This window comes from Electrona antarctica (genome assembly GCF_951216825.1).
Source record: "Electrona antarctica genome assembly, chromosome: 7".
NCBI lineage: Eukaryota > Metazoa > Chordata > Actinopteri > Myctophiformes > Myctophidae > Electrona > Electrona antarctica.
In genome coordinates this window covers 51,738,398-51,754,730 of record NC_136812.1, presented here as the reverse complement: position 1 = coordinate 51,754,730, position 16,333 = coordinate 51,738,398, and the positions used below count along the sequence as shown (strand labels likewise).

General features: G+C 42.6%; 1 protein-coding gene across 1 annotated transcript; it reads right to left on the bottom strand.

Moving 5' to 3' along the window:
* Window positions 1–253: 253 nt before the first annotated feature.
* LOC306926906 (butyrophilin subfamily 2 member A1-like) lies at window positions 254–15,157 on the bottom strand. Its single transcript, XM_079506415.1, has 7 exons — window positions 14,896–15,157; window positions 11,454–11,549; window positions 9,372–9,695; window positions 8,814–8,852; window positions 7,097–7,135; window positions 3,905–4,064; window positions 254–3,736 (listed from the first exon to the last, which is right to left on the bottom strand). The coding sequence occupies exons 2-7, from the start codon at window positions 11,545–11,547 to the stop codon at window positions 3,724–3,726; spliced, it is 669 nt and encodes a 222-aa protein (XP_079362541.1). The 5' UTR covers window positions 11,548–11,549; window positions 14,896–15,157; the 3' UTR covers window positions 254–3,723.
* Window positions 15,158–16,333: the final 1,176 nt, after the last annotated feature.

Genomic DNA, 16,333 nt, shown 5'->3' with positions numbered 1-16,333 from the left:
GCCGAGAAAAGGTAACTTCCCAGACATGTGGATAATGATGAACAGAGGCTGTCTGTCCACTATCTTGTATCAAAAAGAAACTGTTTGCAATACATTTCTACTGGCCACTAGTAACCACCCCCCGCCTCTTATCAGGACTTTAGTAAAAAACAATACTAAATGAAGGTTTGATTAAGAGGGAAAATACAATTCTCATATTCACATGCAACAAAAAAAACAAATAAAAAAATGTAATAGTCAAGGAAAGGCAAGTTTATTATAGCTTATTTAAATGGTAAATGATGCAATATATATATATATATATATATAGTAGACAACTTTAGTTTTTTTCAACCAAGGTTCATGTTTTACGTTGTTATTAGAGAAAGTAAAAGATGAGTGTTCATTTTTTTTCATTTGCTGCTTTCTTTCGTTTTAGGAATTTTAGCTGTTTTGTACAGGGGGGGCGGGGGCATTCAAGCATTGGGCTAAATGTATTTCTTTACAAAATTGTATAGAGATTTCTTTTTTTAAATTATTTACTATAGTCCTACTACACTCCAAGAAATTACACCTGGACACAGAAGATCACAGGATCTACTGAATGTGAAGGAGGCCTACTGGGGGAAGGCTTATACTGTGTGTCATAGGCTCAATATGTCAGTTTGACACATTCAGTAGATCCCGTGATATTTTGTGGCCAGATGTAATTTCTTGGAGTGTAGTAGGACTATAGTAAATAATAAAAAAATAAATTCCTATACAATTTTGTAAAGAAATACATATTTAGCCCCATGCTCGAATGCCCCCGCCCCCCTGTCAAAAACAGCTAAAATCCCTAAAATGAAAGAAAGCAGCAAATAATAATAATAATAAATACACTCACCTTTTACTTTCTCTAATAACAACCTAAAACATGAACCTTGGTTGAAAAAAAACTAAAGTTGTCCTTTAAGATGGCTCAGGGGCCACTCTTGAAAAGTTTACACATTTATTTTGCAACAGAACACAACCAATGTTGGAGGAAACCGTGCAAGGTACCAACCTGCACATCGGGAGCAATTAGGGGTTCAGCGTCTTGCTCAAGGACACTTGGACACTGACTCTGGGGGATCGAACTGGCTGCTCTACCAGCCACTCTACCCCTGAGCCACTGCCACCCCTGAACAAGAATGTATTTCACACGCAAAAAAAATAAAATTATTACATTACAAAACAAAAGTGCAAAAGTGCTTACACAAAGTTAAAGCTGCCTTCAGACCTGGATAGTTAGGTGCGGTGCGATTACATACAAAGTCAATGCAAAGACGAGAAGTTACGCAAACGGGTGCGGCACGATACCAGGCGGCCCCGCCTGGTATCTTCGCCCCGGCTGGAAAAACTCCAACTGAATCGACGTTCGGTTCGCGTCCCCCCCCCCCCACCGACTCCACGCATGGTGTCCTGACAGCCAATCAACATTGATGTTGTCCTGAACCCCAGACATGTTTTGGTCGTTTGATTTTATTCATCCAGTACTTCCAACTGAACTGACTGCCGGGACACCACTGCAACTCATAAATTATACTATGTGTTAAATATATTGAAATGAGCAGTCTTGTGAGCGGGTCCATTTGGTTACACTGCTAAAGTTAAATTATGGTGTATACAGCCATTCGGCGCGACGAGAGCGAGAGCGGAGGGTCTTTTTTTAATCACCGCTAACCTGCGCGACCAAAGTGAAGTGACTGAAGCGACTGGAACGGGGCGTTACTAGCGCGACGCAGACAACGCGACTGCGTGGGGGCCCAGAGGCAAGGGGGGCACACGGCTGCCCAACCATGCCGTCTGTAAAATAAAATTATAAACACATACATAGATGCAATGACAGTTGAGTTGAACAAAGTTTGGCGGAGCCTGGTGGTGTGGCTGCTGCTAGCACACACACACACATCATAGGCACACACCACACATGTGCCCCGCGGCCCCCGCCTCCCAATAATAACGTGTAGGAAGTCAGTCAGTCAGAAGTGTCTGTGGCGAGTTTGCAGTGGGCTTTCCCAGTCTCGAGTCCCGACAGCCAGGTACGTTCACAAATCGCAACTACAACTGTACAGTGCCCCGCTGTTTATAAACCAACACGCAGTTTGGGCTTGTTTTTACAGGCCGCAGCTGTTGCTCTGATTGCAATCGCGACAGGTACCGTCACAACTGCTGTACAGTGCCCCACTGCGCTGTTTATAAGCCAAAAATGGTCCGTTTGGGCTACGTTCATCGGCGAACGCGCGCGCGAGGGCGGGGGGGGGATCTGCTGTCGGGGGCACTCACTGATCAGCCTGCGTTGGGGCCCACTGACATCTAGTTACACGTCTGGACTGGAAACAAATATATCTTCAGGTGTGAACGCACCTTTACAGGACTCCAATTTACTTTCCATAATGTACTTTGAAACAATACAAATAAAATTACTAAAATAACCACGGTACTTGACCTTAACATTTTAGCGCCCTATAGTTGAGAATGTATATATGTCGCCTGCATATCTTATCTGGCTTATCCAACATAAAAACAAAACATTCAATGCCTGTTTCATGACAGCTCTCCTGTCACCCGGTGAATTGCTACTGTAGGTGAGTTGATGAAAATTACGAGAAGTACACAACGTTGTTGTGCAGACCTATATTCTTTAGTGCTGTTACTCTGTGTCCAGCACTAGAGACCAACTGGATGTGCACAACCCACTTCTGAAACCTGCAAACGATAAGGCACATTTCAACAATTACGGTGACATTAACAAAGTATCAAAGACAGTGAACATTGCCAGATTATGTCTTGTCCTATGTTTGCTATACACACAGTAACATGTCCCCCATTCAGTATCCAGATGAAGGAAGAAAACAAGCCCACACTAGCCTCCTCAACTCCACCGTTAACTGCATATCTGATTATATGAACCCAAAATTACAAACTAGATAAAGTGCCCCTCGGGGCACAGGTCACCACCAGGGCAGGTCAGGTTGTGGCCTCCTGGTGGTGCTATAATAGGCCAATGTGAAAAGGGTGGGATATATTCCTCAGCCTAGTAAAAAAGTCTGTGAAAGATTTCACGTAAATTGCACGCTGCGTTCATGATTTGAGGCTTTTTGTTCAAAACGGGCCAATCCAGCAAACTTTGAAAGCCAATGTTAGCCAATTAGGAATTAGGATGGAATATGAAATATGAGACAGATCCGTCTTGAACACATGACTATGGAGTGTGTAACTATTTGCGGGATTTTTGGACAGAATCTGGAGGACTAATATGAAAAAAAAATGTTTTTCAAAAGTCCGCCTCCTGGTGGCGCTATAACAGGCTGTTCTGGACAATTTGGGGCAGAGGTTTATCGTTGGCATCCAGGGAGTGTGTGTGCAAAATTTGTCATTGACCGGGTTAACGGTGCCGGAGATTAGCTGGTAACAGACAGACGTACGGACGGACACACTCACACACACACACTGGACGGAGTGCAAAACATACTCTCTCCCCATGCCTTCGGCCTGGTGGAGACAATGTCAGTGTTGACTCAACAGGGTGTTGCTCCAAGTGACCTTGCATGCGTGCGTGTGCATGCGTGCGAGAGACAGCTTGTAGATTGTCCATTTCCACTCGTTTGGGCCACAGGGAGACATAGAATGTCTCCTTTGGGTCTCGAGCTAAAAAGCAGAGATAGAGGAGAAGGAAGTGCAGCTGGAAGGTGAGGCTACATGAGTGGAGTAGATGTTCCATCAAAGGACCGACCTGGGCAGAAGATAGAGACAATGGGGGGGGGGGGGGGGGGGGGGGGGGGTCAATAATCAAAAGGAGATATTGTATAGAAGTGTAGAACTACCATTTGCAAAAAAGAAGGGTTGAGGTAAATGACCCTGAGGTAAGTTGACCTGAATTCCAACATGAAACATTCCGTACCTGTCCTTGGTGTCAGCTGGATTTGCAATTATGAAAATTTGGCGTCCCTTGGCATTGCTTCGACTCTTAAGAACCAGGAGGACAATGAGCATGATCATGATGATGACAAGGGCGATGATAAGACCACCCCACCAGGGAAACGTTCCAACTGGAGAAAGCTCTAGAGAGATAGAATGACAGATGAAGAGGAGGGAAGAGAGAAGTGAGAGATGAAGACCAGAGCTTCAGTCATCCATCCTCCTTACAGCTCCATGATCAACTATTGTTACACAACTCAAAAAGCAATTTCTCATTGATTTTATAGTACCACTCAATGATATGATACACAAGTATATACAGTAGGGCTGTCAAATGATTAAAATTTCAGATTAATCACAGCTTCAAAATTAATTTAATCATGATTAATCACCATTCGAACTATGTCCAAAATATGCCATATTTTCCTGTATATTGTTGTGGAAATGTTAATATAAATGACAGAAAGCGGATTTAAATTTGTTTTTTGTTTTCTAATGCATTTATATATGATGTGAGCATTTGTAGGCCTAGCCTACACTTTGAGTTAAATTAACACTGGCTTTTGGCCATGTAGACTGGGGTCCCCCATGAGGAAGTCACTAATGTTGCTCTGGAGAGGGAAGTCTGGAACACTGGTGGAGCTGTTGCCCCGCGACCCGACCACGGATAAGCGGTTGAAGATGGATGGATGGATGGAGACTGGGGTCCCAGTCCAGAGATAAAAATCATAATGAAATGGCCTAGGCTACTTTCTATCAATTTAATTTGGGGGTCCTTGAAATTAAAATGGCTGAGAATCAATGGGTTAAACTGTAGACTATAGTTAATTCACAAAATACAATAACATGGCACATAACCATTTTTGAAACAGGGCTTGGTTTAGAAAAGCCTATATTTTGCGCTATCACATACAAATGTAGGTGTTAAGGCTAGAATGGCATTGTAGAGAAGTGGACTATAGTGAGAGACGAGATTGTCTCTCCTTCATTGCGGGACTGCAGGACTCTGGAGATAGTTAGTCGTGAATGATCAGCTTCAGTCAGTGTTTTGGTTCGTACCTGGAGTTGTGCATTATCTGCGCTGTGCACAGCAGCACAGGAGAACTGTCTTTATATCCATGGTCGTTTTCAGTTGCTTTCCATGTGCGACACAAAAGTACCATGTGTTTGTTTTGGTAATAGCCTACTGCAGGCGCAGCCATGCTGATTCACGTAATCGCGTTGGACAAAACTAAACCAGGCGGACCAACGTTAATGGCTTAATGCACGTAGGACCCGCATTTTCAAACTGTCCACAAGTTGCGACGGACCCGACGGTACTATAAAGTGTTGTGAGGGATTCTTGCAGAGCGCTGCGTCTGATCCCGATAGCTACACAGCACTAGTAGTGTGCGTGTGTGCATGCGTGCGGAGGAGGAAGACTGGAGGAGGCGTGTGTGTGCGTGTGTGTGTGTGTGTGACTGTGTGTAGCCTAATGAATGATGATCCAAAGGGGCTTTGCTAGGCACTGTAGGCAGACAAAGTAACGCAACAGAGTTACAGAATCAAACCACTTGGCAACCCATTGAACCCAACTACAATACACAAGCTACAGTGTATCTCTCTGGTGTTGTTCAATCATGATTGTGCGCTACACAGTGACAGATTTGTTATGCACTGGACGTTCCTGAGCCTCGCGTTAGGGGCTTATACTCTAAGGTTAGGGGGAACACTGCGCATGCGTTAATTGCGTTAAATATTTTAACGCAATTAATTAACGCAATTAATTAACGTCGTTAACGCGTTATTTTTGACAGCCGTAATATACAGTTATTGAGGCTGGCAGGCAGACAGACAGACAGATATGACATCATATCAATTTTAAAGTAATCTGGATAGTGGATACACTTCCAAATAGTTACATCGATTCCGGAAGAATAAAGGGGAAAAATGGAGATCTAACAAATAGCCCTTTTGGTGTTTTAAACATTGTTATAATTTAGCTATTGAAAAATAGCAGATCTACAAGCTCACGAGTGGCGCGCTACGAGCTTGTAGGAGCAGGAAGAAAAAGTGGCACAAATCTTTGAATATATATTCTTTCAAAGTGAATGTTTTTAACTCGGGTCTAAATGGGTTAAGGTATCAGTGTATCTTTTTATCCATCTTTTCTTTATCTTTTAAATAAGAAATAAGATGGCAGCTGTTTTCGCTGCCGAGTGCTGACAAACTCCTGGGACCTTGTGTATACAGTGTACACATAAAGAAAGATTACGGTACAGTACTGTATGTATGAAATGGAAACATGACATGAGAAGTTCATAAACGACTTGTTTTTTTTGTACATTCATGATTCTGCTCTCCTGAGGTCACAGATGGGCTACTTTCGCCGTTTGATTTGTCCTTAATGTTGGTGCTAAATCACACTTAAACTCACCGCCAGGAGCTCTGAACTTGATTCAATATTCAGAATAGATATTAGTTATTCATTTGATCAGGCCTGCCCCCTACTATAGGCCTATACTGTAAGCTCATTTAAATTCAAACTCCGTGACTCATTGGCGACTCATCCCGAGTCTGGTTTAGTCATTCTAATGAATGGGGACACCACCTTCATTTTCTGATGTGTTCATTCAGAGGTGGGCAACTTTGACGATGGAGAGGGCCACTATTATATATATTTCCACACTCACTCCCTAGGGCCATATATTACTGTCGTCGCAAAAATAGCCGATCTACAAGCTTGTAGATCGGCTATTTTTGCTATATTTGAATTGAAAACCTGAATATTCTTTTGCTATTTTTTAATTGGAATCCTGAAAAGTAACCTTTTTATTGAATTTCAAATGCATTTACCGGTAGTTATAGTTATGTTAACTTTATGAAAAGACAATAACATTTTAATACTATAGTCATTAAGTACTAGTCATACTAGTCATGAAGTAATTAAAGCGGGTTTGGAATTGTAACAGCTGAAATCAATACTATATCAGTATTCTGATATTAACATGCGGGCCGCATTAAGTGAAGGTAAGGGCCGCATGTGGCCCCAGTTGCCCACACCTGTGTTAATTATTCCATGTTATTTATTTTATTTACTGCTCTGACAGTACAGTATAGCCTGGTTAAATACAGCATCTTGGACCTTGTGGGATGTAGATAGAAGTGAAATAACAGGAACATAATGTTACAGTACCTGCTGTAGAACCTTTGTGACTGTCTGGGGCACGCTCACCTGAAATAACAAGACATATCAGAATTAAACAGACACTGATGAACAAACGTTTACTATAATTAGGGCTGTGAATATTTGGGTGTCCCACGATTCGATTCGATTCCGATTCTTGGGGTCACGGTTCGATTCAACTCGATTCTCAATCCAAAAACGATTCAAAATGATTCTCGATTCAATACATAGGATTTCATCACAATCTACTCCAGTCTTGAACTGAAGTGACTACAGTAACTTGAAAATGACTGAAGACATGATGTTTACTGTGATTAGGGTAAGCTTACATTTCATATCACAGACACCATGTAGTGAAAACTCCTGTAACTGTAACCAGAAAAAGAAATCTTTAAAAAAAAAGAAAAAAAGAAAATCGATTTTTGGAAATTATGAATCGATTTTGAATCGTTCATAACGGAATCGCGATTCTAATTCGAATCCCCTAACTATAATGCAGTGAAAGGTTAATATTGATTGATATGAGCATCTCCTAAATGCCTGAATTGTAAATTGAAACCTGGATTCGTGTTGTATTGTCCAATTAAGAAACCTTATTTTATTTTTGCCATGTAAATTCTATAGGACATTCACCCGCATACTGTAATATTTCAATATTTTTGTGTGCATTTCACATACCATTGAGTAGTGACTAAGCCTTCGGACATACATTTCTCACATACTAATCTTTTTTCCCTTTTACATGCGTAGGGCACTGTTGTAATCTACCAGAGTCTGGAATAGCATTCCAGCAGCCACATCGTAGCACGGCTCCTCAAGTCAATAGACTTTCAATCCATACCTCCTGGGCGCTTTAGCTCTGAACATGATTCAATATTTAGAATAGATATTTGGTATTCATTTGAGCAGGCCCTGCCCCCTACTATGTACTGTGAGCCTATTCAAATTCAAACTCCACGACTCATTGGAGAGAGATGCATTCCCCGAGTCTGGTTTAGTCATTCTAATGAACGGGGGACACCACCTTCATTTTCTGATGTGTTCATTATTTTCATGTTATTTAACCCATTTTGGGGCAGGAACCCTTTTTGGTGTTTTAACCATTATGTTATGCTTTGGCTATTTAAAAATCACACCCGTGTGAACTGAGTGGTGCAACTCCCCCCCCCCCTTACACCTCCCCCCCTCTCTCTCTCGCTCTCATTAGCAGCACTCACAGTGCAGCACTATTTCTATCTCTCTGTTTCTGGCACGACAGCGCCCCTACTGGTACTCATGAGTCACACATGAGTCACACTCAAACATAGGTTAACACGAGTCACATAGGTGTCACACGGACACGGACATTGCTGTTCCTTGGAGTGGTTGCACCACTCAAAAATAGCAGATCTACAAGCTCAAATCTTTGAATGTAATGCTTTCACAGCAAACATGGGGGGGGGGGGGGGGGTGGAAGCTGGAACAACATATATTCAGGTGAGGGTCGGCAGCCAATTACATATAATTTTTGGGATTGCTTGACATGAAAATGTTTGAGAACGACTGACATAGAAACATGGCTCTTTCTGAAAACTGTCAGGATTTAGAAGACATTCGTAGATTCGTCCTCAGGTCTTAATGGGTTAAAGGTGCTCTGACAGTACAGTATAGCCTGGTTAAATACAGCATCTTGGACCTTGTAGAATGTATATAGAAGAGAAATAACAGGAACATAATGTTACAGTACCTTCTGTAGAACCACTGACACTGTCTGGGACACGCTCACCTGAAATAACAAGACATATCAGAATTAAACAGACTCTGATGAACAAACGTTTACTATAATGCAGTGAAAGCTTAATTGATTGATATGAGCATCTCCTAAATGCCTGAATTGTAAATTGAAACCTGGATTTGTGTTGCATTGTCCAATTAAGAAACCTCGTTTTATTTCACAAATATACATTATGTCACATACTAATATACTCTCACATACTAATTTGGCAAATAACATGGTATGTTAGTATGGCATTTCAGATGTAGCCAGTTTCTCTGCCTCAAAGAATAGAATTCGAGAGTAGACTGGATGTATTATGTTATGTGCAAGAAGAGAGTGCTGGAAGATTTCTATTTTCTAATACTAGTTTACGGCAATCTAAGGACATACAGTATCAAGCTTGAGGACACAACTTGGTCCGAGAAAACCTTTTCAACAAAGTCAACAGCAACTCTTTTTATTTTACTTTTATGACAAATGTTTTTTTTTTTAATCTATCATATTTTATCAGTAAATGTATTGTCTCACCAACTACGAGTTGAACAGTGACTTTCTTCTCGAATTCAGGAACGTCGCATGTGTAGATTCCTTCATCAGATGACGTCACTCGGGAGACTTTGAGTGACACGTTGCCTTTCTTCACTTCGTCCATGAAGAGGGATGTTCTTCCCTCGTAGGAAGGATTCTTATTGTCATTAAATTCTCTCCCGTTCCTCTGGAAGTAGACATATTGGTCTGGTGGTAGGTCTGTTCTGGTCCACTCTACTGCATCCAGTTCGTCATTAGTGGGCTCAACCTTACATGGTAGAACAGCATCGCCTCCAACAGTCGTGCGCACTACCAGGTGATTCTCTGAAGATAAGATAAGATAGGATAGTTACACCATTATTGATCGTGGCGATGGTACAGGTAAGAACAAAACAAATACAAAAATAAAAAATAAAAAAATGTCTATATGGCGGCATATAAATACCATTTACTCTCGTCTAGCTTCAATATTTGTAATTGCACCTGCATGCTTGTAACAACTTAATTACACCTAGTGATATACTGTGACAGCATCAGTCCTGGCTGTGTGTGTCAGTTGGACGTGCAACAGCCATAGCTCCTACAGTTAACTGGATGAATTCAACATAATAATAACAACCACCACCACCACCACCACCACTGGTATAAACAACCACAATGGAAACTAGAAAAGTGCAATTCTGGGAAATTGCAAGTGTGGTTGCACTGACACAAGTCACGAGGAATCCATTTTATATTTGACAACAGTGTGTGTGAAGCATGACAACAGTGACAACAGTGTGTGTGAAGCATGACAACAGTGACAACAGTGTGTGTGAAGCATGACAACAGTGTGTGTGAAGCATGACAACAGTGACAACAGTGTGTGTGAAGCATGACCACAGTGTGTGTGAAGCATGACAACAGTGTGTGTGAAGCATGACAACAGTGACAACAGTGTGTGTGAAGCATGACCAAAAGCTTAAAATGTCTGTTGTGCAAAAAAGCAAGTTCAACTATTTGGACCGAGAACAAGTGTGTTGCCTGCCCTTCATCCGTTTGGCCCGTTTAATATCACTCGTTACTGCCTGTACTTGTCAAATGAATTCCATTGTGGCAGAGTAGACATTACATCTTTTGAACACTTTATTATACCACAGGTAACGTTCACATTCACATTTGAATTTCCAGCATGTAAAACTACCCGTTCTTAATTATTTGTTTGTGTTTTTTTACCGCTTTTTCTCCCCAATTTAGTCATTATGCCAATTCATTCCTCTCCGCACACATTTCTGTGTTGTCACTGCTATTGTATGTACTGACTCGCCTACCACAAGTGCGCTGCGCTGACTGAAATATGAGGAGAGCCCTCCCCTACTGGGCGGGGGTTTTCTTTTACATGAGTAGGGCATTGTTATAAAGCATTGGCTTCGTGCGGTGCCACTCAAAGTGACTACTGGGTTGGGCTGCTGGATTTGCATGTAATGTCAGAAGCAGTTGAGGGCTAAATGGTAAATGGTAAATGGTGCATTTATATAGCGCCTTTATCCAAGGCGCTTTACATAGATTGTGCATTACATTCACCCATTCACCCATTCACACACACATTCATACACCGATTGCGGCGGAAGCCATGCAAGGTACCAACCAGCACATCGGGAGCAATTTGGGGTTCAGTGTCTTGCCCAAGGACACTTCGACATGTAGCCAGGAGGAGCCGGGATTCGAACCGCCGACCCATGGATCATTGGACGACCTGCTCTACCTCTTGAGCCACAGTCGCCCCCAGGGCTGATTTCACCCGCGTGTGTGAGGAGCCTCCACCAGGAGGACATAGTAGTAGGGCCTTCAGCCTTCATCCTCCCACTCAACACTCCCTGCTGACAGGTGCCGCCTCAGCCCGTAGGATTAAATGCAATGACAATATTGTCACCCTCCCCGTCCGGCTTCCATCCCCCGAACACGGGCCAATTGTGTTCGTGTACTCGCTTGAGTTGACAAAGCTGGATGCACCACGGTGGATTCGAACACACAACCAATGTACATTTGGGCTAAACACATTTTCTAGTTCATAAACTTTAATGTACTGTAGGTTGCATTTACCGATTCTGTGGATGAGCAGAAACAGAGCTGTAATTAGGAGACTTGAGGAATGTTTCTTCTTATTGTAGGTCACATGTGCGTACGCCATCTTCATATCTAAAACAATGAGAAAGAAAGAAAGAAAGAAAGAAAGAAAGAAAGAAAGAAAATTAATGAGTTATACGGCCATGGAGAATACTTGCATTTTAATTTTCAAGTTGTACACATGCCAATTTGAAAATGCAAATGCAATGTAAATTGCTTTTGCTTTTTCATTCCGTCATAGAATGAGCACACCTGGAGATGAAATGTAAATGCTATTGCATTATATTTTCACTTAAATGCGTTCAATATCTGAAAGTTAAAAAGCATTTCTCTTATTTCATTAGAATTTTCTAAATTGCATTTTCATAATATTATCCACTAATTTGCGGGGTATTTTTTGAAAATTGAAAATCAAATTATCTTTTATTTTGTATTGTGTCATAGCATGAGCACATCTGTAGATTAAATGTAAATGCTATTGCATTTTAGATTTATTTTTGTCTCATGAAATGCGTTAATGACCTGAAAATGAAAAAGCATTTCTCTTATTTCAATTGACTTTTTGTATTTGCCATTTCATTTGAATTTTGGCAGCTTTATGCTTCCATATGGGGAGAGAGTATGTTTTGCACTCTGTCCGTGTGTGTGTGTGTGTGTGTGTGTGTGTGTGTGTGTGTCCGGCGTCCCGTCCATCCGTCTGTGGACAGCTAATCTCCGGCACCGTTGGCTTGATCGCAGCCATTTTTTTTCACATTGGCCTCTTATAGCGCCACCAGGAGGCCGCTTTGTGCAAAACAATTTTTTGGACAGTACACCTACAGATTCTGTCCAAACATCACGCAAATTGGTACACAGTCTCTCTAGAGCCATTCAACGAAACAGGTCTTTCAGATTTTTCAGACTCCATCCTGATTGGCTAATATTGGCTTCCGAAGTTCACAGGAGTGCTCAGGAGTGCTCAGTTTCAAACAAAATGCTGCAAATCATGAACACATCGTGTGATTTCCGTGAAATTGTGCACGCACATTCCCACTAGACGGAGGAAGAAATGCCACTGGAACATTTGCAACTCAGCCTCATGGTGGCGCTATAACTGGCCGATTAGTGTTTTTATTTCTATCTGCACGGATCTGTGTAAAACTTTGTATGCACACTCCCTAGAAAAAAAACTTTGCCTGGAATTTTTCACATCTGCTCTTTATAGCGCCACCAGGAGGCCGACATATGTAAAACACATTTTCTAATATTACTCTTTCAGATTTTATCCAAATTTCAAGCAAATCGGTACACATGCTCTCCATAGCCATGTGATCAAGACGGGTTTGTTTGATTTCTCATAATCCATCCTGATTGGCTATGATTGGCTTCTAAAGTTTTCAGGAGTAGCCCGCTTTGTACAAATCACCACAACTCCTCAACGCAGCGTCCGATTGCGGTGAAACTGTGCATGCATATTCCCACTAGGCTGAGGAAGAAATGCCACTTGACAGTTTTCAAATCAGCATCATGGTGGCGCTACAACAGACACACACGTTTATATTACTCCTAAACATGTTGCCAAACATCAAACACACTCCTATCCTCCTGGTGGAGACCTGTGCCCAGAAGGGCACTTTTTCTAGTTTTTATTCCATGCATTTAGTTATGTAGTAAAGTGAAGATTTGTATTTTAATTTATTGTATTGACCCCAAGTTGAGAAACAAAATGATCTGGTGACAAATGATGACGCGTCGATGTTGTCAGTTACTGGGAAGTCGGATGTCAAGAACTTCCACAGAAAAGTGAGTTAGAATTTCAAGGGAAACCGTACCTGACTGCCTGGTAGCCCGTCTCCGGACCCCCCGGGTTGAGCTCCTTTGGACCCCTACCACGTAGGGTCCGGTATCACCGGCTTCAAGCGACATGGGATGCAATCTGATTTACCCTGACTTAGCCCTGTGCTGCGGTGTGGGTGTCACGCTGACATATTCCAAACGAAGCATGTGAACGCTATAGGAGACAACGAACCATCTGACCCCCCCCCCCCGCGAACGGCTCAGAAGCCGTTAAGTATTTTTAATGTTTGTACGACCGTTTTGGCAGCTCTGAAATTCTCTCTTGTTGACATCCCATTGTACCGCCTCCAGCATCTCGGTTGGCTAGCAGCGCCTCCCTACGCACCTCGTAGGCGCAGCTAGCCAACCGAGATGTCAACAAGGAGGGACCGAAGAGAGAATTTCAGAGCTGCCAAAACGGTCGTACAAACATTAAAAACACTTAACGGCTTCTGAGCCGTTCGCGGGGGGGGTCAGATGGTTCGTTGTCTCCTATAGCGTTCATATGCTTCGTTTGGAATATGTCAGCGTGACACCCACACCGCAGCACAGGGCTAAGTCAGGGTAAATCAGATTGCATCCCATGTCGCTTGAAGCCGGTGATACCGGACCCTACGTGGTAGGGGTCCAAAGGAGCTCCACCCGGGGGGTCCGGAGACGGGCTAACTGCCTGGTTGAGTCACCATTATAAGGAAATGTGGCCATAATCAATCGCAAGTGTCTGCAGTGCTCACATGTTACAATGAACATGCAACATGAGTTTAATATGGAAGGTTAATTTATTTCCCCCACACCACGCCAATATCCCCCCTCCCAACACAACAGGAGGTTGATTCTCAGTCAGGGTGCCTGGTTCATAATCAAAAAATAATGAACAGTGGTGTACTAAAAACTGAAACTCTGATCCAAAAACGTTATCCTTTCTTTTCTCTCATTCACGAATACACCAAGCTCATCTTCTTTCACTTTGAAAACAAACAGACCGGCACAAACTGATTCGGCACAAACAAGGAACTAAATTATTTTCGCTCCTATGCCACCATGGAATGTGGAACGCCCTACCAACAGTCATTAAGACATGCGAATCCCTTGACTCCTTCAAAACCGCTCTCAAAGGGCACCTACGGACGGCTGCAATTCGAAACTGGCCCCCGTAAAATCTGAATCTCCCCCCACCGCCCCCTCCCCCCCAACTGTCTCCAGTTCAAATGTTCAAATGTAAACAACAACACAGCTGCTGCGCCTTGGATCTATACCTCATAGCAGATCTCCCAGACTAAAACGCGTCGCGTCCGCGCCATGCTCTAGGCTTGTAGATCAGCTACTGCATCAGTAGGAAATGGCCGTGTATAGGCCTACGTGTATTTTGACATGCAACACCAAAACAACAACACAGCAGAATCCCGCCTAACAACCGCCATGGCTGCATCCTGCATTCTGAACGCACACAGACAACCGCACACTGCAGGTTGCATTGCATGTTGCAAGGAGTTACATATCGGTGTGGACTGGCCTTTCTTTGAGGCGAGCCTGTACTTTATTCAATAATCATCATATTTCCAAAACACACTAATAAAACTTATAAAAGTGAACGATAACGCACCTTAATAACAGCAAGCAACAGTGTTGAACTCGATCTGTGTCCATGGACTCCGGGAAATGGAGGCAGGCTTTCAGTTTCAGTTAAAGCAGAGAGAGTTACGACAACTCCGTTCACTTCATGGGGCCTGCAGACTGACACCGCGGGCACGGTGTCAGTCATGCATTGGAGTACATGAACCAAGTGACCAGGCTGTTTTCTTCCCCCTCAATGTCGTAACTCTGTTGTCTATGGGTTAAACTTTAAAGAAAATAAGAGGGGCGGGTTTTAGATGTTAGCCTACTCCCTACTCCGAGTTCGTACACATTGATAGACATTGTACATTCTGTAATCTGAAATAAACAACAGACTATATTCTTGGGTCTCAACATTGTATGGTTTATTTAATAGATTTTGTTAAATGGCATAAAACAAGTTGATCGTTTATCGATGTATCTCGCAGTTATGTGGCATCTCTCTCTCTCTCTCTCTCTCTCTCTCTCTCTCTCTCCCTCAGTCCCTCCCTCTCTCTCGTGAGTTTCGGAATCGTTTTCATAGAATTGGGAGTGGGACCGCACCGACGGCAATAACCTGTATTTAAAATGTTTGCCTAGGGTCAAGGATCACAACATATATGAGTCTATTCAATACAGGGACGAAATGTTCTTATAATCGTCGTGGGGGCACGTCTCTTTTTCCCGTCCTTATTGTCTCCACCAGGCCGAAGGCATGGGGAGAGAGTATGTTTTGCACTCTGCCTGTCTGTCCGTCCGTCCATGTGTCCGTCTGTGTACAGCTATTGCAAAAAAGTCCAAAAATCCCGCAAATCGTTACACACTATCTCTATAGAGCGTCGCAGTCCCGCCCCCTACCATGGCCCAGGAAATGAAACCCAATGCATTATTCTCATAGACATTTCGTAAAGTATTTATTTAAAGACGGTTACGCCGCGGACAAAGCCAACTCGAGTCGTGACAACTCATGACAACACAAACAATATTTGGACCAAACCAATAATTAGAAAGAAGAAAAAAACGGCAGGTTACAACACTTTTTTTGTTGTTTTTCTTCTTCGTAATTATTTGTTTGGTCCAAAATTTCCATTATTTCATATCCCATCCTAATTGGCTAACATTGGCTTTCAAAGTTTGCAGGATTGGCCCTTTGAAACAAAAAGCCTCAAATCATGAACGCAGCGTGCAACACTGCAATTTACGTGAAATCTTTCACAGACTTTCCTACTAGGATGAGGAATATATCCCACCCTTTTCACATTGGCCTGTTATAGCGCCACCAACAGGTGGATTTTTGTAAAATGCCTCAAATCATCCAATTGCCATCAATGGTGTAAGAATGGTGTAAGAACTTATAGTGCCACCAGGAGGCCACAACCTGACCTGGCCTGGTGGAGACCTGTGCCCCGAGGGGCACTTTATCTAGTTTTATTTTATGCTATGATAAG